This window comes from Haliaeetus leucocephalus, unplaced genomic scaffold, assembly GCF_000737465.1.
Source record: "Haliaeetus leucocephalus isolate CR32 unplaced genomic scaffold, Haliaeetus_leucocephalus-4.0 Scaffold656, whole genome shotgun sequence".
NCBI classification, from domain to species: Eukaryota; Metazoa; Chordata; class Aves; order Accipitriformes; family Accipitridae; genus Haliaeetus; species Haliaeetus leucocephalus.
In genome coordinates, this window is record NW_010973092.1 from 16,996,913 (window position 1) to 17,020,638 (window position 23,726).

Genomic DNA, 23,726 nt, shown 5'->3' on the forward strand with positions numbered 1-23,726 from the left:
CCGTCCCCGCTCCCCGCAGCCGTTCAGAGCAGAGCGGAGGGGTAACCCGGGGCGAGCCGGCAGGCACCTCACGGCCGGGTTGCTGGCTTACCTCGATGCTTTAACATTGCCATTTTGACCGATGACGTGCATTTTTGCAAAACTGGCTACTCTTCCATTCTTTCCTTCCTGACAAGACACCTAGAACGACGTTGCCTCTACCCTGCACACGCAAAACGGAGAGAGCCCGGCAGCAGGCATCCCGGCTTCGGAGGGAACAGCGGAGGAGCTGGGCTCCGCCATGGAAACCCGTGTCTGACCCCGTACGGAGCGTGACCCGGCCGCGCCATGCGGCCGTCCTGTTCCAGTTCGGTCCCTTGGCACCACCGTCTTCATGGAACAGACAGAACCTCTACTTTTATTTCGCTCATATAGACTTAGTCTAGACAAAAAATAGTTTGTGGTCTGAAAAATTCATTTGCAGTTGAGCAATGAATCTGTGTGCTAAAAATGATAGCGCTCTTTGTGACCTTTGCAACTAACTTAGAGTTCCTTGCGTTTGCTGTAGTTCATTGCTGCTACGATTTTATTTTCAGCTTTTAATGGCACTGTTTTACTGACCTAAACTAACACAGTCCCCTCCCCGCAAGCTCTAAATGTAGGTGGTCTATTTTGTCACATTAAATTTATTTTTTAAAAAAAGAAAAACTTCTGAGCTGCTTTTTAAGCCAAGATGAGCAATACAAAATGGTAGATTTCTAATAAAAATACACGATCAGCCTTTGCAACCTGAACAACCATTGTGCAGGGGGTACTCAACACGGTACAGAGTGTCATGTAGGCTGGTCTCAGAAGAACGTTTCAAAAGTATCAATCCATTTAAAATTATTTCCCTGGAAGTTAACTTTAAATCACCAACAATTTTATATCTGGTGGACTATTAGGCATTACAGTTCTATAGCATACACATAAGGGTGGGATGCTGTGTTAATTTACAGAGCTTGAAAGATAATTCAAACTCTGAACCACTCCAGATAACCAGATCAGGCTCTAAATTTCTGTAGGACATCTTCTTGTAATTTTTAAGCTCTTACAGTTTGGAGCTTAAAACACAGCAGAAAAAAAAAAAAGAGAGATTGAATGCAATGGATAAGCAGAAATTTTCTATTTAAAACAAGAATTCTCCATGTGGCTGGGTTGTTTTTTTTTCCTGAATGAATATTTAAGATGTGAAGTAATGCATTTTTTAGTTCATTTCATTTACCCCAATCTCATTTAGGATCATCACACCCTCGTGAAGTTGCAATTTATGGGTGTGTTTCGTTATCATTAGATTTGTTTTCTGTATGCAAAATTTGCACAGACTTGTGATTTATTTTTCATGCAGTTGGTTCCTAAACTGGAAATTTGTGTGGCACAATAAAAAAGATGTTTGATATTGACACTGGGCTACACAATACAAAAGAAATTAAGGTAGTGTGATATATGGCATCTAGCTATGATTAGCTAAGAAAATGCTTTTGGCCAGCCCCACCCAAAGCAATATAAAAAGTACACACCCTGCACTGATTAAATTCTCCACTATGGGCTTGGGTTAGGGAGACAGAATGTATAATTTAAATCTGGGGATAACGTCAGTAGACTGCTTCCATATGACAGAAATGCTCCAAATGGGCCATGCAGTTTCTCTTTTCCACTCATTTTCCTTTGGGCATTTGCCATGACATGACAATGCATAGCCCTACAATGCTCATTTTCTCTCTCTTTTAGGTACCTAAGTTACTTTAACAATAACCTTATGACACGCTTCCTAGTGTCGTATGGGTAACTGATCAAGAAAAGGCCTACGGAAAATTTTACGGGGGGACCACTTCAGTATGACATAGCACTAAGAAGTGAAGAATTTCTGAAGGCTTCTGAAGGAATCACATTCCCCTCTCTTGATCATTTTACTCATCCTGTAGTGCAATGAACCTGGGGGATCCTTGCATCGGCCTCTGACTAGAGGAGGTTCAGCCCATACGCAGCAAGTTTACGCTCTGCAGAGGCTGGTCCTTAGCACCTATATCTGAAGTAGGAATTACTGTTTTCACAAGAATGTCTGGAATAATGATGTCTCCATTTCAGAAGAGGTATTTGGGTATTTTCACAGTGTGTCAAACCCTCCACACCCAGCTGCCTGGCCGCAGACTTGTGGGGTGGCTGATGGAGGTTCCTGTGCCAGAGGGAAAGATGACAAGAAAATCTATTTCCTGCTCACCTGGGCTTTTCCATTCCCAGCTCTGCAGCTCGCCAAGGACCACCCAACAACATTACTAAAGCCTCAAAACTTGTGCCGTTGTTTGTGACCGAAGCCTGGAAAACGAGACCTTTTCCCCAAATGGTCATTAGTGCTTGATTTCCTCTTTTCTGTAACCGCTTACCCTTGCTGAAGACTCTCCAGAACCTTTCTGATGGGTTGCATTACAAGCTGACTTTTAACTTGACCAAAAAGTGCAGCCATCAGCCTACCGTAGGTCAGCACATGTAGGGATTCTGTACACAGTGTCTCCAAACCAGTTACATTCCACCTTGCTCAAATATGGTGAAAGACAATCCCAGAGCGGGTCATTTTAAACAACTTCAAAAAATACTGCATGAAGAAAATTAATCATTTTTATAAATGAGCCTGCCTCTTCTAAATCCCTCCCTCATACTTCACTAAAACTGTACAAAAGCCCCAAGTTACTGAAGTTATTTCAGACAGGCACTGTGCCAAGAAATGGAGGCATGTCTCGTTAAAGCCAAGCTTCTTGCATATTTTAATTCTGATGTCACTGGAATATTTGCCATGCAAATACATTTACCAGAGATCACTTCACTCCTTTCTTCCCATCGCTCCCATTTACTGCCTGCCACAACAAACACCTTTCAGGAATCAAAGCTGAATGGAATTTCATTTCTGACTTTCTCTTAGTAAGATCCCAAAGTAACTGTTTTCCATTTTCCTTGCTGATGATCTTGAGTTAACATAGGAGATCAAGAAATCTAACTTCAGCTGTGACTATACTAGTAGACATCAGGAAAGATATTTCTATGGAAACAAGTTGTTCAGAGAAGAGCTGCATGATTAATTAAGGAGTTTTAGACCAACTGGGAGGAAAAATGCAGAACAAAACACAGGCAATATATTAAGACAGAGTTAATAGAGATGAATATTAAAAGTAGTGGGGAAGAACTGTCAGTTACAAAGAAGAAAATTAAAAAGCTCAATAGAAAAGGATTTAAAATAGGAAATAATCAGATAAAATTAAGAAAAAAACAGGTTAACAAAACCAAAATCTTCCTGACAAGGAAATCCATTGATTGAAAAGCATTTTCCCAAGGACAAAGACTGAAACTTTATCATCTATGAAGCAAGGCAGATTAGACAAACTGCTAGTAAGTGTATTTCAGGGAGCAAGATGTATGAGCGAAAACCCGGACTATGTGACTATTTTTCTTCTCTTGTGACAAGAGTAAGCTGAATAAAGTCTTTAACCTTGCTTAAAAAGAGGAAAATGATATTCTTAAAAATAGATTTTTGGTTACACTAAAGTGATGTGGTGTCGAAGACAAAACATTAACCCATCATATTATAAAAGTAGCATCTAGTTATCATTCTGGTCTTTCTGTCAGAAAGCATCTATGTGAAAACAGATGTATGAGAAAAAGCACATTCAATGGCCCCCTGAAATTAACAGCAGATTTTCCCCCTGAAAATCAAGATAAAATGGCATGGCTCCAAGTCAGCCAAAAAGCTGTTGGATTACAGCAAACATTTCCTCATGGTTTGTCCAGGCTGTAGTCATTAAAACCACTCAGACCCGATTTTTACAGTCTTCACCATCAAAACCTTAAAACATGATTAAAATCTTCTAAATAGTTTTCATCATATTTTCTCCATCTCCCAATGAACTTTGCTTGGCTGCTTTCATTGGGACCTTCCAGTGAAACCTGCAGCAGATAAAGCTCTTATTTCCAAGCTCACCTAGGAAACACAGACCTGAAATCTAGAGATACTCCTGCTATGGATTTTGGTCCCTGACGAGGTCAGGTAATCATTAATTCTCATTTTTATGTCTCTCTTTCCAAACTCAGCCTTCAACAATTAGGACACAACAACCCACAATGGTAGGAAATGTACCCCTTACCTCTTCTAGAAATCCTTGCAAAATAAAAACCAGGGAGAATTCCCTTTCTAATACCAGATACCAGAACTAAGAATAAAACACAAACCCTTTTTTTAAAGGGAAAGGTAAAGCATCCTTGTTATTCCTGTATCCCTTAGAAGAAGTTTGTCTTTTTATATGGCTGTTTACCTGCTGCTACAATAATCACAACTACTCTATGTTGTTACGAAAGGAAATACTGTGGAATTGCGGATCCTGGAAAACAGCATGGACTGTTGCCTCATCCAGTAGGTGACAATGACTTGGTTTGTTCTTCACTCCTTCAAATCCCTGTGCCCCTATTTCCATGAAAATTGTGCAATCTGCTTCTCATTAGAGCAGGTCAAATCTCAAGCTGGAACTTAGCTTTTGTCTTCTGTTGTTAAAAGTCAAGCATTTTTTAAAGAGGAAAACACTATGCTATCACAATGAATTCCAGGCATTTTCTCAAGGAACTTTTATGGTTAGACTAAACAAATTGAAGAATTCTTCCAGAACTAGTTCCTAAAATGTGGGTGAGAGAATGTAGCAACAAAGAACATAACATCTTGTTTCATAGATTCACCAAGAACATTTAACTTGAAAAAGCTCAGGAGAAATAGTGCATGGACTTCTCTGAGGAGTCTGCCCTCCAGGGATGTATATCCATGTCAAACCTTCCTGCCTGGGAACAGTGCACGGAAGAGTTTAACTGCCTGGTGCGGAGAACAGGGTACCCAGAGCAAAATCACAGCTCTGACCCCCTGCCAACTGAGAAAAATGAGCAGATTAAACACTTCGATTTTCTCAATCACTTATCTTTTTCTCCTATCTCAGGAGCCAATTGCAAAGGCAAAGATGACACTAAAGGCAGAGCCACCAACACTTCTGGAGTCTCGACATAAAAGCATTAACACTACAGACAGAGTATTGGCCTGGATGCCTGAGGGACGCAGCTCCACAAAATCTGTCTTCACAAACAGAAGTGTCTGAAGAAGGAAAGCACTCAGTTGATAACGCAACCTTGAAGGCTTCATTTCAGTTCTTTCCACCAAAATGTAGTCAATGTTTTGGATAAAGAGAACTGGATTGAAAGCATACTGCAAAAATTCAAATTAACACCAGTGTCTAACTCTTGAAGCTTAAAAAAAATTCTTTTGCATAGGTTGCAGAAGAAAATACAGTTATTGCTTCTAATTTCTTACTTTTCTTACTCCCAGCAAAGGATCCTCTCTGAAAGGTTTTGCCTTATCTGTTATTAAAGTGCATTTCTAGAATCATAAGGATACTTGTGCTTGGTTTATTTACACTCCAGCTAGAGGAGGCCCTGCATAGTGGAATGAATAAGCTGCTGAAATCATCCTGAGGAGGCTTTTAGATCACACCTATTTATATTTGTACCCAAGATATTTAGGAATATATAACTCTTAACTCTTTTCACATGCACCACACATGGCCCCTTACAGATTCCCTGTCATTAATGCTTGTTTTTTATTCAAAGTAGTATTATTTCACAAATGACAAAATGCTTTTCCCAGCAAAGCAATCAGGCTGGGATCTGCTACTCTCCAGAGTAAATTTTTGAAGCCATAACATGTTCCTTAGAAGGGAACCCTAGAAGGGTTTCATGTGAGAAACAAATCCAAAAGAGCAAGCCACGGCATAGCCTTGGAGATGTGTGCCAGGCCCTGTCCAGGCGTTAGCGAACACAGTGTCCTGCCTTGGACAGTGGTGATCGTTGCCAAAGACATTACGTAAAATGGGAGAGCCAGACGATCGCACGGGAGGAGACAGAACATCAAGAATTATATGAAGCTCCTCTACTTAATATGCGTGGGATTGTACGGAAAAGTATCTTCTTTCAACTCTTCCCACGTAAGAAGCCAACAGATTGTAATTAGCTTCGATTCACAAAGCCTTGTTGCACAACCCCTCTGCCCACTGCTAACTACCTCCTTGGATAGAGCATCTGCTGCTGGCAGGTAAGCCCGAAGGGACTCTGACATGGAAGTGGTGATGAGTGATGTGCCAGATACCTGGGCATGCCAGTTCTGAACAGAGATGGGGACTGTTGTATTTCCTTGGCATGACTGCTCAGGTTTTCAATATAATGCCCCACTACTTGTGAAAATTGGTTGTGCTGGTTATGACTTTGAGTCCACCAGACACAAGTTTAAAAAAGGGGGGGCGGGGGGGGAGGAAATCCAGCAGCAAGTGGTCATGCCTGCCCAGATTACCAAATTCCCTTTGGTAACCTAATATACACACACTGGCATAAATGGTACTTAACTGAGGGGGGGAATAAGAAAAAAAAATCAGAGCTTCTGGTGAATTAGATGGAGTTCAACACAGCCCTCGTCTGTCACTGTTCAACGTTTAAATTTTACATGAAGGAAGAAGTTCAGGAAAGAAACAGCTCACCTTTCTCTCAAATCTGAGATGCAGTCTATAGTCAGTGATGTCTCGTGTCTTCTGAAGTGATTCTGAAATCTATCCACCCACCGGCTCTTCCCAGGGGCACCCAGCCAACAGCACTTTTTTTCAACTTGGAGTGACTGTCAGTTCAGCAGCACATAAAGAGAACAAACTCACCAGCACATTTTCAGGTATTTAAATATAAAACCAGACTGCCCACTCTTATGTGTTACCAACATTCCTCCAAACGGCTGAGCCTTAAGCAAGAATGGATGATCCATTCTAGAAAGGACACTTTGACACTTGGGAAACACAACATTTTGTATAAAATAACTAACAAGAATCACTTCTACGCCACTGTGTCCCTCTGACACATAGACCAGGCCTGAAGGTGTATGGTTGTTCAACAATCCATTCTAAACTGTTCCTTTCTCAACCCAGAGGCAGGGCGAGCTGTGTGCCTCCAGCACTGATGCAGCAGAGCTTGCGTGCAGACACTGACCCTTCACGTGGCAGCACAGCCACTGCACCCGCGTTTGGGCTCGGTACGCAGGGAAACGGTGTCCCAGATGAAGGTTCCTCAAGACATTGCAGTCTGTCACCATCCCTTGTTAAGCAGGCGATGCAACATACAGACTGACAGACAGCCAAGTCTTTCCCTCTGGACTTCAGATGTTGCTGTGATACTGCTGTGAACCAAGACCAAGTTAAATAGGATCTGTATCCAAACTCTGGATCCTCTTTCTGTCATCATTCTTGAAAAACAGCTGTTTCTTGCCTGACCAGAAAAGCAGAATAGTACCTTGCGCTTATTTTTCTTCCTAGCTTCATTATATCTCGGCTGTTGAACAAAGTGGCTGGACAGAGGATTCTGCAAAGATCCAGTGGATGCTCGTTCCAACAACAAATCAAAGCAGCTAGACAAGTCAATTTTTTGCCAATCAGCCAAAGCCAGTACCTCCTAATTTTAGCAGATTAATTTTACACATGAAAAGACAGTTGCTGTTTCTAACTATATGTCTTAACAGTGCAGCAAGCAGCAACAGGCAAGTGCCATACTAGATCAAGGACTATCCCAAGCTTATCTGTACATGCAGTCAGATCTGCTTGGTTGGAAATCTCCTGAGACAGGTTTGCTTGTGAGTTTTTCCAAGAACTTCTTGAGCTAAATAAATGTCACAGAATTAAAAGGACATCTGAATTTCAGTATTTTGGAACTGGTGGTCCAGTGTTATTACCATTAATGTGGTATTGCCATCAATGTGAGCAATGCGATGCAAAGGAACATGTAGTATTTTATTACAGGAGAGCTAGGTACAATAGCTCACATGAATAAGAAGCACTAGAATATATAAACTTTGGAAATCTTGGTAATTTATTGGTGAAATTGCTTACTAGAATAGTAAAATCTGAAAGGTAATGAGATTTTGATAGAATACGATTAAACAGATTTAAAAAATACTTGCTTGAATTGTCCACAATAGTTCAGTCTGTCCATGTTCACATCCTTGTTTCATTATTTGCAAGCATTTGTGAAACCATAATTTTTTCAGATGAATAACTGGGGACCAATAGGTCTTACCTACAGCTAGCAAATCTGACGTTCAGCATGAACAACTGATATCACAGCAACTTTGATCAGTTTGCATTCCCCCCATAGGCTGAAACTATTTTCAAAGCTATTTGATGAGTGTTTACCAATCTATTTCCAGGAATGTGTCAACAAGAGAGAAGGAAAAAATTGTGGTGGTTAATTTGAGCCAAATCTATCATTATGGATTGTGGACTGATTTTATGATACAATTAATGTCATTTGCTATTTTCCTGGCTCAAGTTTATCATCAACAGATAATTCTTTGAAATCTTTGAGACCTTTCCAGAACACACTGCAATTCTTTTTCTGTGGTTTATTCCTATGCACTCTTTTCTATGACATATGCTTAAACTTTTCATTTGAATCACCAGTTAGGCCTGTAGTAAACTTATGAAAATGCAATTGCCCTTTGGGGGAAATAATAGCCAAAAGATTTCAATAAATAGCCTTAATAAATTCCATAAGTAGATGTAGCATTTTCATCTGAAAAGCAGAACAGCTTGTATCTGGACCTCAGAGAAGCTGAAACTCATTTTGGCTTTTCACTTTGGCACTTTAAATGAGAAGAAGGTGTCAAAAAGAACAAGAATAAAGCAACAAATGAGGAAAAAAAAAGAAACTACAGATCAGAATCTGTAAGGCAAAATGTAAAATTGCAATAGTAAAGTCATAACTTGTAAATCCATTTTCCAAATGTACGAAATGTGCTGTCTAGACAGGTAACTACAGAGGATCTCCCGTTGCAGCCATTATATGGATTGTGACAAGAGCCAAGAAACAGGTCAATATTCTGAATGCTTTAAAAATAATTTCCTTTGCAGCAATTCTAAAAAGTGCAAAAACCTTGGAAAGATGACAGTGGCGCTCTAATCATGTATCTCATTTTTACAATAGGTCTGGAATTGGTGTCAAGTCAATTTAAAGGCAACATAAAACTGGATTCAAATGTTATAGTAGGCTCAGCCTCTTTAACAGATTATAATGTATCTCAGCAATGCCTCGTAGCTTAGTTTAATCTCTACATGATAACTGTTTACTGAAAGAAGAGAATACACTTCACATATGAATATTTTATGAATATTTTAAAGCTCATAAAATAAATATTTAATATAATTAATAGATAATGTCCAGCGCTCACATCTATCACAGGAATCCCATTTCCCCTCTGTCCAGCACCCACCTGTCCTGACCTAAAATGGTCTATCTAATTAAATACCGAGAAGAAACTGCTGAAAGGCCTTAATCATGGTTGGGCGGAAATTCATTCCCTTGAGCCTCCTAAAATTTAGTTTTCTAAAAATGCAGATGGGCACCAAGCAGGGGAAATATTAAGAGAGCCTAAATAGCCCCAAACTGGAGCAGGGATGCCTAGCAGCCCCAGCACAGTTTGCCTGTCCTCCCGGTCTCCATTCAGAGAACATTTCTGCTTGCACACCCACGCTCCCCCAGCTACCGAGCACCAGGGCACGCCGAAATCCCGGGCAGCCGCCTCCCGCCCCGGCTGCGGACCTGCCGGAGGGCGGCCGAGCATCCCTCCAGCCAGGCTCCAGGCCAGCTGTGGCTGCTCCGCGCCACCGAACTACCTCGCCTCGGGGCCTTTCCAACGGCGGACTAGTTTTGCTCTGTGTTTTATGGACCCAGCGTGTCTCTCGTCAGAGTTTAAGTTGTGTACATAACTCATGCTGACCTCTTCCTTCTTCACCGAAGCACTTGTCCGAGCCAGATATCTGTCGGGCGTCACAAGGCTGCTTATTTGACGCACTATTTTTAAATAACTCACAAATATTTAAACAACATTTCTATCGGTATTACATGTTTAAAGACATCCAGAAATGTCAAGAGTACCCAAGCTGGTTGGCCCAAAGCGAGCGCAGCACTGCAGCAGCTTATGGAGTGGCCTGCGACTCACACCAGCTTATACAAAGCCCCTGGCAAGCACCTCGGAGGCTCTCAGCACCCTGGCTAAAAGTCCTTTGTGAGACAAGCTAGGTACTCACAGTGCAACTGCCTTGAGACACCGAGCCTCAATCGTGGTTTAGTCATGATTTGCGTTTTAGGGGATAACAAAGAACCCAAAGTCACTACTGAAGACATCAACACTCAACTTTGGTTCTGTGACCTCTGTCAGGTCCTTCAACTTCTCCCAGCTCCTCTCCCAGTGGAGCTGAAAGCACCCATTCTGGCCAACAAACCTTTGCCAGTTCTAAGAAAGGCTCTAAGCCTAGGTCTGAAGACCTACTGAGCCAATGGTCCTACCGCACAACAGCGTGAAGTAAAGACAAAAGCCCAGTTGGATTTTAATTCTAATTTAGTATACATTTAAGATACATGGCTGTATCTTCCATAATATCTCCAGTTGACCACAAGGTCTCCACTACCACGTGATGGGTGTAAAAGGCATGCACTATCCAGGCACTACTGCAAACCAATTTTATAATCAGCTTCTGTCTTGGAAACATAGCAAGGCCAGTAAAGCTTGGGTTTAAGACCTTAAAGCCTTTGGGTTGGTCATTGAACTACTTTGCTATAACAGACTTTCAAAACTCAAAAGAGTATTTTACACATTTTGAATGCGAAGAAGATTGCTGTTAAGGTGTTCAAAAAAGAAATACTGACACTAAACCACCCAAACCACTAAAACCCATTAATAAAAGCACTTCAAAGATAAAAAGATCGTGATTTGCTTTAGCTTACTTCAGATTTCAGCAGTATCCAGTCCTTGCCTAAGCCTGAAGTGAAGTTTGGTGACAGCCTGCTTCTGATGGGAGGCTGCTTGCTTACATTCTTGTTTGTATCCAGGCACAACACAACTCCTACCTTACGGAGCCAAACAATTTTTCCTTAGATGGCTTGGCTGTGTAGGCTATTATAGGGCATGGACTTGGCAGGTCACAACAGTATGTGTTGTCCTGAGAGAGGGCTGGCAAGGCATATGAAGCAGACTTCAATTCTTCACTTTCTTTTTTAAGCAATGAGGCAGATAAAGGTGGCTAATTCAGAATAGTTGAAAATACACGTGCCATTTCCTCTGCTTGCTAAATATCCACAAAATTACTTGCGCCAAATGTCATAGGCTAGTGCAGAGTTAGATTTGGAAGGTATAAGGTACATGTTAGCTACCTAGGTAAGGTAACAAGTCAAGTATGCATTCCATATGTACAGGGCTTTAGAAGGATCAAGAAAAAAAGTACGTTATCCTGTCAATACTAGGATGTCAGCACATGCAATCACCTTGTAAGTTGTGCCCTGCAGCAGAGCTCAGTTTCTCACTTTCTGCAAAACATCTTGACCTAATATTTTGGATAATACAAGTCTTTTACATATTTCTCAGTAAGATTTAAATCTGTTTTGCAGAGAAGATACCATCTCTATTCAAGCCACCTGATTCCAGCCACATGCCCTTTCCAACACATTGCAAGAAAAACCAAAACCAGGACACCCTACATATGAAGTAGGAACCCAGATTTCAGCCAAGGTCAGTTGTTAGATGTGCCATTTTCTGTAGGTGTAAACCTGCCAAGAATGAATGGGTAGGCAAGTGTGTACTGCAGTTCATGTGTTGCTACAAGTTCAGGGACATTTACCTTTTCCTAAAAAGCACTGCCACATATTTCAGTGACAGGAGGATTTGTCTTGTCTTCCCACATTTAAGAATAACTATTGCTGTCAGGTTCCAGCTGGACCCAGGGAATGCTGTGCAATTTCTAACTGTGGCATTCAGCTAGTCCTTACCTCTGATAACGCAGAGTGAGGGAGTGTCTGGGCTGATAGGACCTGATGGGTTGGTTTACATCAATATCACTTACTCAACTTCACTATAACTTTTTGCAGTTCTTGTAAAGGAGACGTTATAGAAAGAGCAAGTATTCACACGCTGCCTCTTTTCTCCTCTCCAGAATTGCCCCACTTCATCTTTAAGAAGTAAAAAGAGCAAACGAAGAAAAAAAAGGCACCGCTCCCTTGCAATATCAAGCCAGCACAAGCAGTGACAGCACCCACATGAAATATTTTACCATTAATGGCTCCAATAGAAAGCTTTCTGGATGATCTATGGAAGCCCTGCAATCAGAAATATTATAAGCTTTGCTCAGCCCCATTTCAAATTGATGGTTCTCTGATGAGAGGGGAGTTGCCCTCACTTGTACCATCAAATTTAGAAATCCATTTAAGTCCTTTTGACGTTATTTGAATGATCACTTCTGAAAGGTTATAAAAAATGCAGCTAAGCTGTATTTGTTTTTTCTGCAATGTTTGGAAAGTATAAACACTTAAATCATCAACCAAGTGCATAGCATTCATATTCACCATACCTTTTAAAAGCATACTTAGCATACCACTGAGAAAGATTACTCTGCTGACAGAAATCAAGCGTCTGGATTAATTTAAAGGAGTGCATTTCACAATCCATCATTCCAGAATAGGAGAACAAGGAACTGCTCAGTTAAATTAAATGGTGACTTACTCTGGAACAAATTAAAGGAAATTCATCTCTGCACTGTGTCTAGTCCAGACGTGTAATTCAGGGCTGAAGCTATTAAAAGCCAAGCAGTCTAGCTGGATTTCATAAAGACCGAATCATTTTACAACCAATATTTATTTATTTGCACTCTTGCACAACATGGGAAGAAGCAGGATTTGTGGCTTGTAACACAAGCTGACAGTTTCAGGCCAGCACTCTTCAAGGACTTTTTGACGGAGAAGAGGTGTGGGAAACCAGCCTGGGAATGGTGGGCCAGAAGCAAAACCCTCCCAAGCCAAGTGGAGAGTAAATACAGAGGCTGCTTGCTGCTCCTGCTGTAGGGTGTTGGAAATGGCAGCAGGGCCTTCTTACAAGAAGTTCTTTTTGTGGGATGCTTTGGTGGCCATCACTGGTTGGATGTGGTCCATGTCCATCAGCTAAAGGGCTCTCCATTAGACCCTGCCCAGCCCACGTCCAGCTGGTTCAATGGGGGCATTTGGGACTGAAGGTTTTTTTTCTTCTGAAAAAAAGGATTTACTTGATAACCCGAGAGCCCACATGCAGAGACAATCAGGCTCAGCAGAACATAGGATCTACTGAGAAGACTTTACAAACAATAGAAGGAATGAAGAAACTTAATAGAAGAGTGTAATATGTAATATACATCTGTGTAAAATTCCTTGTTATACCAATTGGCTCTAGCTTTGCAGATATTACCCAAAGCTTAAATTTCTCAAAGTGCATGTTCAGCCTTTTCTTTTTTTGCCTTTTTTTTAATCTTTAAATAACCATTTTCTATCAACTCTCTCCTTAATTGTCACTTTAAATTTTCAACTTTTTCTCCCTGTATCTGTATTTAACCCAACCTTCTCATAGCAGAAGAAAGAGCAGTTTGAAAAAGAATGCTCCAGTGAGATGCAAACTCCCTTATAACCATTTACTCTTCACAAGTAAATCAGAATGTTATCCTCACAGTGCTATACCTGACAACATTCCAGGCAAAACATTAGCATATTTAATTTAAATTCATTTCCCTAACTAGGTCTCATTTAGGCAGTGAACAGCAGAGGCATACCAGCACAACCAATCATACAGAAAGGCAAATGCAAACCGGCTCTCCACACTTGAAGACCTTGAAACCTTGGGAAAAGAAATGCTTTGAACCAGAGAGGAGCTTAGCACCTTCCAGAAACCACAGGCACCGGTGACTGGGATGTACCCAGTGCAACGAGATGAGTGGTTTCCACTTGGCTTTGGCGGGTTCGTGAGCCAGCGTCTCTCGGCCCGCTAGGTAAGAGCGGTGCCTCTCTGCCGGGCAGTGCCGTAGTGTCCCACCTCCTGAATCCGCAGCCCCCCCAGCACCCATCTCCCTTCTGGGCGTCCCCGAGGGAGGGCTCCTCCTGTGTTCCCATCTGCTTTGCTCTCTTCCTTCCTGTGTCTCACCATGCAAGGCCAAGAAGCAATAGGGCGGGCAAAGCAAGAAAACAAACTCTTTCTCACACTCTCTCACACACACACAGAGCCTGGTGCAGAGGAACTGTCTCGCACCCCCAGACCTTCCGTGTCAGCCTGCAGGCAAGCTGTGGCTGCGGCTGGTGGAGGAGCCTGCGGAGGAGCGAGAACATGCACGTCTACCCATTAGTGACCTTAAGGGTATAATGGGAGAGCAAGACTTCAGCCAGCTTGAAGCATTAGAGAAATCGTCAGAGCATGAAGCTTCCTTTTTCCAGGTGGGGCAGACGCTGGAAGGACAGCAAAGCTGCCCTTTGGACCAGCAAACGGACAAGCCTGAGGAAACACCCGGAGATGAAGTGACTTCTCAATGGAAAGCTGCAAGAGAGTCGGCAGCACTGCTCCAGCTTCTCTCCCTGTAGACTGAGGTTGCACAACTTTTCTCCATGGAAATGTGTGCTTACAGGCCGCTGTGCTTTTGAGAGGCTGTGTCACTAGGCTGAGAAGCCAGGCTGTGAGTCAGTCCTCCTACAACCTTGCAAGCATGAACAGCCACAAGCTATTACCTAAAGCTTGTCAGGTGCTGCAATTAGCAAACACGCCAAGTGGATCTCATTTGGTAGCAATAGCTTATTCCTCTATCTGCTTCCAACCTGATGCATTTAGGTGTATCTCATAAATCTCATACACTAATCAGCTTGAGAGCTAGTATTTCTGTAAATTCTGGTTTCCAAAGGGTTGTCCTTCACCATAGCAATAGAGGCATCTCAGTTCCCCAGGTCCTCTCTCCATACTGTAAAAAGGACCAAAATATGGGGGAAGGTGGTGTTCAGAAGAGCTATGCTGAACTGGAGAAGGCAGAGTGACACAGGAGATATGTTGCCATTGCACAGGATCACACAGCAGGTGAACGGGCAATGCTGAAAACAAAACCTCCTTACAAACCTCACCCTTTAGAGCCAGCTTGCTGCCGCACACTGTCTTTTCTGAAATCGGCGTGGGATATCATTTCCATCATCTTAGTGGGATTAATCCTTCTCTGTTGTAAATGGGAGCTTCTGCTGAAATACCAATCATTTGTTTTTATACGTTTGGCAAAACACCTTTTCCTTTTATTGTCTTGGCCAAAATCAGCCCAATTTTTCAGCTTGATTGGGCATTTGGCAGTAATGCACCTAAACGGCTTTCTACTGCTGTATGATAACTGAGCATTGGCACAGAAAGATTTATAGCAGTGAGCCCCAGGTAAGGATGCTCCATTTTCCTGCAGACTGATTAGTACTGTCTATTCCAGTGATTTAAGTGTTTTTTCAAAGAACACATTTGAAGAGCTGAAATGGGTACATATTGTCAGCTTCTGGCAGTTTAAGTGCAAACAGCTGCCCTGAAAGCTCTGTGCAGTACCACAAAGAGATGAGCCTCTATGAAAGCTAGTCAATCAAAGAAGATAAATCTTTGTGTCAGTTCCAATTATTGAGATACTCCAGTTAACTCAGGGAATCATAGGCATTAGACTGGCTTTAAATGCCCATGTGGTTGGGACTATACCATTGCTCTTGGGAGGCAATTTCACTGTCTGACAGATCAAGAGGCTTTTCTCAGCTAGTTAATTCCAATTAAGTTTTTCCTCTCAATTTCATCCTACTATCCATTATCCTCAGTCAGCTACCCTTAGCAATTCCTCTTCTGCCATGCTGCTTGTGCTAAGAGTCCTGGAAATGGTGACATTATTACAAGTACCTGGTGATAACACCCATGAGACCTCCTAGCACTACAGCCTCAGAGCAAAGATGGTTTCTGTCTTAAAGAGCTTCTTCCAGCTTCTAAGGCCTTTAAATAAAGCTATAAACATTAATTTAGGTATACCAGTAACCTCCCCTCCCTGTGTTTTGCCTCTTTTGTCCTCTGATAAGCTTCATTTCTTCTGGTTACCCTGACTTCAGATACACCATCTAAAGATGAGGTTAGATGGTGTAACACTAGAAAAGACCTGCTGCAGAATTATCTCCTGATATTTTTCTAGACGTCTACAAGCACCAGTGTCCTGGAAGACATTGCACATATACGTAACATAATACACAAAATATTATTTTTTTCTGGCATACTGCTGTGGTCGTGAACTTTATATAAAGGAAAAATTACAGGGGATTCCATTAAATAATGCCTTTCCTTGCCCCTCCAAAATTTAATGGGAATGGCTGTGCACTGCAAAGTGGATGGGATTCAACAGTGTCTTGTCTATGATCTCGCAATGGGCTGGTCACACCGCTCCCCGGCTCCCCTTCCCTTAACGACACACTCGTCTCTCTCACACGCTCAGGAAGACAAATGGAATTAAACAATCTGTAAACATATTCCTCCAGCTCAGGAAGGTCAAGGGGTTTGTAAGTTTATTTCAAGAAACAAGAGGAATTCAGCCCTTTTGTCAGCACAACAGCGAGCATCAAAGGGTGGCATGCTCCTCCGAGGAAGCAGCTCCCCTTACCGGAGGGTGGGTGGAGAAAGCCCAGGGAAACTGGGCTTGAGGGCTGTCGAGGGTACGAACACCCCTTCAGCTGGGGCGATGACCAGCGGGGAACCCAAGCATCTCAGCTTCCCGGCTGGAGGGTTGCGCTCTTTGTCTACTCAGGAGAACACAGGATTGTGTCAACCTGGCACGTGGAAGTAGCTAGTTCTCACCCCAGCTCTCAGGAGTTGAGAGCAGGAGCCACTGCTGTCGTGATAGTCTTCAGACCACGGCTGGTGGTTCCTGGGGCACAGGTTGCGTGCTCCCCGAGGGCCCTTGCTATGGCTCAAAGCTCAGCTAGGCAGCAGCAGAGTCTAAAAGGACCAATACAGTAAGCACCAACTGTAGGAAATGTGGAAAGCAATGTCTCCATGTGACAACCAGCGTTAGGGCGTGCCACAACTTGTGAAGATCGCCATACGTTCACGTGAGTACAGCATCCCCCCGGTTCACCGCAAACTCGAGCAGTCACTCTTTATAGCATGGAATTTTCTAGGCACAGGGTGAAGCCAACATATATGAGTGAAGGGGCTGTACTGCAGGACCTGGTCACTTTATGGTTTTCTATGTAGAGCTTTTATTATTTTGCTTACTTTTTTTTGCATCAAAACAGATTGAAGAGATGACTTTCTAAAAGCAGAGTCAGGCTTGCCCGAACTCTAGAAAGTGGGCAAAAGAGAGTGTGTCGCATCAGAAAAAGCGCTGAAAACTGATGTTTCCTCTGACTGCACCTGGGGGAAAGCCTGGTGGGCTGCCAGAACAGCAGCCCCACAAGGCCAGCTTCGTGTCATGGTCAGCACAGCGCATCCTGGCCCTGGCACGCCAGGCAGCTCTCGGGGGGCAGGAGGAGGCAGCCTGCCCTCCCCAGCCTGGCCACGCTCTGACCCAGCACACGGACCTCAGAGCAGACCCCAGCTGCCCAGAAGCTCTTTCCTGCTGCCAGTCTTCTAAACCAGCCAGTCCTCTTTCAAGTGCGTTTTTAGCATCTTCACTTAACCGTCAGTAGAATTTGAAATTGGCCACTGTATGATAACACCTCATCTCCAGCATGCTTCCACTAGTGAATCTTAAATATTCACTAGTCTTCTGTGAATCGTGAGGGCATGGTCTTGGAGAAAGGAGTTAATATAAAGAGGAGATAAGTATTCTACTCATTATCTGCGAAAAGAACATCTACTTTAGCTATTCAAAATAGATAATCAGTTCAGCAGCAGAATAAGCTGATTATGAAACATGTAGGTATTTTCTCTGGCAGGACAGAGAGACATATTACTAAGAAAAAGAAAACTGGAAGAATTTCAGAATTATCTGTTTATTACCAAATAGCTGTTCTTGGCTAGAACCTCCATGGTGGGTACAGCAGAATGTACTAAACCAAATTCGGCCTGTGTTGCACCAGCTAAAGTCCAGAGGAACTGCTCTGAGGTCATCTGAAGTCAAATTCGCAGAACTGGGCAAAAGTCCTGCATAGATTTACACCCGTGATTAATTTTATACCACATGCTGTCCTGCTGAGATCGCAGGGATAAAGTGTGTGCACGGTCAAGTCAAGGTTTGAGCTCCAACCTAGATTTACACCAGTGTAAAGAAAAGCCCTACCAGCCCAGTATTTACGTTATTCAGGCCAAGGAAAAAATGTAGTGGCAGCTGTGAACAGTCTGAAAATCAAAACCCTGATGGGAGGACCTTCACACAGAGGTTTGGGTTGTTGTTGCAGCTGACTCTCTGCATCCCCTTTATCTTTTTTTTTTTTCTTCCCTTTCAGAAATGTTTGACCTTAAATGCAAAAGGATAACATGGGTCAGGAGGAGTGTTTATTATGTATGAGCTATTTTTCTTTCATGTTAGCAAAATCCTTTTGTAAAAGTTGGCAGAAGTCCTTGTTACAGCTAAACTTCAGACCCATGGGTGATCTGGAATTTAACATTATTTATGTCTCAGTATAAAAAAAGCAACGAAAAGGAAGCAAATTCTAAGAAAATAATCAGAACACAGCTGAGGTCTGGTAGCTTTACTTTTTTAAACCATTCAAGTCTATCACTGCCCTCATCTTCACTGATGTCTTATAACTATTCCAGCGGTTTGAGGGCTTCCTATGTAGAAGCTGGAATATTGGTAGAAATTACACATCACACTTATTTCTATGTTGTTTCACAGGCAAGGAGCATGAAGCACTGTACAGATTCAAAGAACTAACTTGCACAGCAGAGCTCCTATTTACAGGTGTGCCGACACTAGCTGCTCATTAACACTAATGCATTAATAGCAGTGCACAGATTTTGCAGTTTAAATCCTTTGCAATACAGGTACGGGGAGGAACACTGAGTGGGGATGAAATCCTGCTGCCACCATCACTGAGGTCCCACTCCAACCTTTTGTCCCCCAGCCCATGGCTTTTCATTGGGTTGGGACGACAAGCAGCCAGACTCTGCAATCCTCGCTCCCTCTACGTGGTACGTGGTTTCTCAGCAATTCGCCTCTTGGCTCCAGGATGCTATTTGTACCATAAGAGTAACTGCTGAGTCTGAACGAGAGCTGAAGTTCAGCCCTTGGCTGCCAATGTTGTCCAGGCTTACATCGTTGCAGAGACGATCGCTCCTGAAGGGTGGGGTTGCAAAAGACATTTTTAGGAAAGGGTTATTTATGTTTGCTTATTCCCAGAATGGTCCCACGGTCAAACCCGTACTGGCTGCTCTTCCAAGCCTCATTTACTTTCAATTAACGTACACAAAAATCTAAGGTACAAGTTCTTAAAATATTCAGAAAACAGGTTTGCTTCTTGTCTGTGTTATTTCACAGCGATCTTCCAACAAAGTTAAAGAAGACCACAGCTGCTCCTTATACAAACATGCACAAGAGAAGACACTCTCAAAAACCTTGTATGATCACAGGCAGGGGCCAATCCTAGTGACGGGACAAGCTCTACCCACACTTCTCCCTTGGCCACTCATTCTTCCAGAAGACCTCTCTTCAAACAGACACCACTCCTTGATTCAATAGTTCATCTCTCCAATGCACAGAACATACAGGTGACTAAAATAAGAAAGCAAGCGGCACCAGGCAGCCCCTCCAAAACAGCTCCCCAGGAGCTGGAGGAAGCTGTTATTACTCGGCGTGGGGTTGAGATGAGCTTTGAAGAAGAACACATTTAAATGCACAATAGTTTTCACATTGAGGCGTCCTCCCCCTCCAGCATCAGCAGACATTAAATATGTGCATACTTAATGCTTTGCAAGCTCCGCAGCAATCAGGTTGGATCAGCAAAGGGAACTTGCCTTAGTAATTCAGGTGTCTGTGTAATGTCAGACCCTGGAGGTACAGCTAGGGTGACATTTTCAGAAGTATCTAAATTTCTTAGACTCTTCAAGCTCCATTGAAACTCACTTGAGGTGAATTTGAATGGAACTTAGGCTCCCAAATCTCTTTTGTGTTTTAGAAGGGGTTAGCTTCTGTCTTTAAATTTTGCAATAAATAACAAGCAGACCCTGCTTGGAAAGTTAGGTGTAGAGTAGGAGTTTGGATAGCATGATCATGAGCATAAATGAGCACATTTCCTTTGAATATTAAAAGTATATTTAATGTGGTGCTCAAGGTCACACAGCAAATGAATGGGCAAAACTGAATCATAGCCCTAAGGGTGTATTACTTGCAATCAGATGCAGGAGTAATTGAGTAATTGCACAGACTTAAAAGCAGCATTACATCAACTTAACATATGGCTAGAAAGGGGCTTGGGGAGGTTCAGTGATTTGCTGAAGGGGAGAAAGAGTCAAGAGCAAGGCTGACATTATATATGAACAGCTAATTTCCTTGCACAGGTAACCTGGCACTGGAAAGTCTCCTACTAATTTATACACCATAAAACCTTTAGTGTCATACTTTTCAGTATCCACCGCTGGAAATACTAAGAGTCACCCACTTGAAGGACACATCTTACTGACTGTTGGCACTGTGTTGGGAGAACTGGAGATGAAAAACACTCAGTGACTTGGCTCCGACATCCAAGCTGGCAAAACACTAGTAACGACTGCTGAGTAGGTACGTCCCTGTGCGTGGCAGTGAGAACGTGCCCCTTGGCTATGGAGCTTCAGCAAGAGCTGCTGGCCCAGCAGCCTGCTTACCAGCCCTGCCTGACAACCACTTGCCTCTCACTTCAGCTGTCAAAATTCTATTTATGCTACTGCAGTGTTTCCCATTTCCTAATTTGGATGGTTCCCTCAGTCATTTTTCCACTAAAATGCTCAAGCGTTTTTTGAAAACATCTAAACAGGAAGAGACCTGACCTCTCCTCCCCGAACATTGTGTGCTCTCTTCTCCTGGCGACAGAAGATCACTCCTGTGCCAATGGCCGTGGTGACTCCAGGACAAACCGAGGGGTGGATGCCATACCTTGGGACCGACTGCACAGGGGCTCTGCTTGTGTGCGCTGAAGAGTGTGCACGGCTGGTCTCAAAGTGTTCAGTGGTCTTAGGATTTCAGTCAAAGTCCTTCCTATTCATGCCCAGCATGCCCCCCTCATTCCAGCTCACTGCCATGCCTGACCGTGCGGACGGATCCGGGGCTATGGTTGGCAGGTCATGGAGGAACCACCCCACAGCTCTGAAACCAAAGGAAAAATGCCCACTGACTCAATTGGTCTGATGTTGAGCCAGATACTTAATTCAGGTAGATACTGGGCAGCTCCTCTCCTGTGCGCTTTCACTGGGCACAGAACGGTTTTGGGGTCTGTTTCCACTTGGAGACCTGCTGGCTCTGGGGCATCATTGCTGCCTCCTCATCTGGACAGGTACGGCCCCTGAAGCAGAGCCATCGCTTCCCGCCATCCAACCGCTTCCAGTGAAGGCCCCAGGGAGGAATTTCTCTTTCGCTGGGATGGACAAGCTCCACACCTCAGGAGCCTGACCTGTGCCTGAAGTCCCTTGCTGCTGAGACGAGGGATGCAGCAGGCGCAGAAACCTCGTTAGCTGTGCGCGCACCAAGGCCAGCCCCAGCCAGGCTGCAGGACCCACGGGGGTGCGGGGGGTGCCAGGAGGGGGGACCCTTTTCTGGGAAGGGCAGTGCTGCCCTCGGCAGATGCCGCACACCATGCGCTTTAGATTAGGCAAACTCCCTAGCACATTGCATTAAAACGTTAAAAAGTTAGGCAGCTCTGAAGGGAGAGCCTAGAAGCAAACTGAAGAGGCAGCTTGCCTACAACTAGTAAGTGCAGACTCTCCAGGCACCAGCAGATCACAGCTGCAGGGGCACTGCGCTCAGCCACGGGGAGACCGGCATGAGTCTGTACGAATCCAGCCGACATGGGAGCGGGATGAATGGGAAGAAGTCTTCTGACTTCAGGAGGAGGAGAAGCTAATGCACTTCCCTTCCAGGAGTTTTCACTTAGCCTTAGGAAAGGAGTGAAGCAATGCTAAAGCCTCTGTCAAACCACGCGGCTGTGCAGGCGACAGCTCAGGGCAAGCTGCTAGGACAGCCAGTTACCTGCCTTGCAGCCCCAGTCCCCTCACTGCCCTCCTCCCAGCAGCTGCTCTGGGGCCGGGCTAACCACGCTGCTCTTCGACATACCCTAGGCTTTCCTTGGTGAGTTTTAATTGCCAGGCTCCAGATTCAGCTCTTTCACTGGTGCAGATCAAATGCTGACACATCTGAGGGTGACAGAACAGCACGGGGGTGAAAAAAAAAAAAAAAAGTGAAAGGAAACTCAGGGCCCTGTATGTTTCTGTGCCCACACATTCCTCCTGCAGAGCACTTGGTTCCAGCTGCCTCCCAGCCCGCGCCTTATCTGCACTCTCCTTGAGAAACCCTAATGTGTCCGGAAATCACATTTAATATATACACCAGTATATATTAAACATACTAGTGTGAGGGCCTTGCAGCAGTTTGGTCATGCTGCGGAATTAATCTGAGATTGGTGATAACTGCAGAAAATTGGATTTATGTTAATTTTTTAAGTGTTGGGGGTTTTTATCCCAAAGACTTGCTGTTCTAAGCCCCAGCCCCATCCTACAGAAGTAAACCTGTTTGTTAGACAACGCCACCCTCCCACGCCACGCAGGAGAAGGCTTCCTTCCTCCCACTCCGGCAGTAGTTGAGGCTCGGGCCGGCAGTCTCACGTGGCGCTGGCTGCTCGGAGCAGGAGCCAGGCTGCGGCTGTCGCCCCGTGGGCTGATGCTGATTCCCCAGCTGCCAGCTCCCACCTCTGCCCACGTCCCGGCCCCGGCTGAGCACGGGGAGCCGGCGCTGGGCTGCTCCCGCCCGCTGCAGGGATGCTGCGTTCGCCAGACCGGGGTGATCCTCCCAGGCGGGGGGACCACAGCCCCGGCCAGCCCCTGGGAACCCCCAACAAGCCACAGAAGATGCACCGCCGCCTCCTCCATGAGGACCTCACTCAGCCTTAAGACACTCAGGCGGGACAGCCTAGAGAAGCGTTTGCTGGTTTTCTTGGTGGTCGCATGCATCCCACCCTTTCTCTTCTCTCCATGTATCCTGAGCATCCGTCCTCCCACCCCCACCAGAACAGGGAAGCAATGGGTTTTTGAAACGCAGTGAGGCTCCGCCATTTGCCCAGAGCTGAAACTGGACTCTGACCCCCCAGCGCGGAAGGGTGGCCCCTAACCAAGAAACCCGTCTTCTCCTCCGGAGGAGCAACCTGCTCTGCTCAAAGCACCTTTTGCTGTGATAGTTATTGCAGGTGGTGGATGGGAATGATAGGGTGGCTCAAGCCTCACTCTCTAAGGAGAAAGCAGCACAGTAAGTATTTTGGGAGACTCCTAATATTAAGGCACAGTCACTAACTGTGACTAAGTAAGATTTGTACATATTCTGGACTGGTGCCAGGCAGGGGGGGGAAGGCAATCCCAGACGAAACAAAATAATAATGTGTTATTGGTCAGGAAGATTCATGTGGTGAAAATTAATAGTAGCGAGTGGTTTGCAGCTATACCCCATCCATCTTGTCTGCTGCAGAGAACACGCTCCTCGGTGTATGTGCAGCACGATGTCTGACATTCAGGTCACAAGCTGTAATTTAAATTTCTCCAAGTTCTTCTTTGTTTAATGTGCTATCAGTTTGGAAGCAGTTCAAGGAAAAATCCCTGCGATTTGTCCTTCTAGCTGCTTTAAACAACTCTCTAGCTTCTCTAATTAGTAGCCTAA

General features: G+C 44.1%; 1 protein-coding gene across 1 annotated transcript in view; it reads right to left on the reverse strand.

The window, feature by feature from the left end:
• LOC104839130 (rho GTPase-activating protein 7-like) overlaps nt 1-23,131 on the reverse strand; it is a 43,419-nt gene extending 20,288 nt beyond the window's left edge. Inside the window, 2 exon segments of the mRNA XM_010579251.1 lie at nt 21,478-21,684; nt 22,579-23,131. Coding sequence (XP_010577553.1) covers nt 21,478-21,684; nt 22,579-23,131 — 760 coding nt within the window.
• Nucleotides 23,132-23,726: the final 595 nt, after the last annotated feature.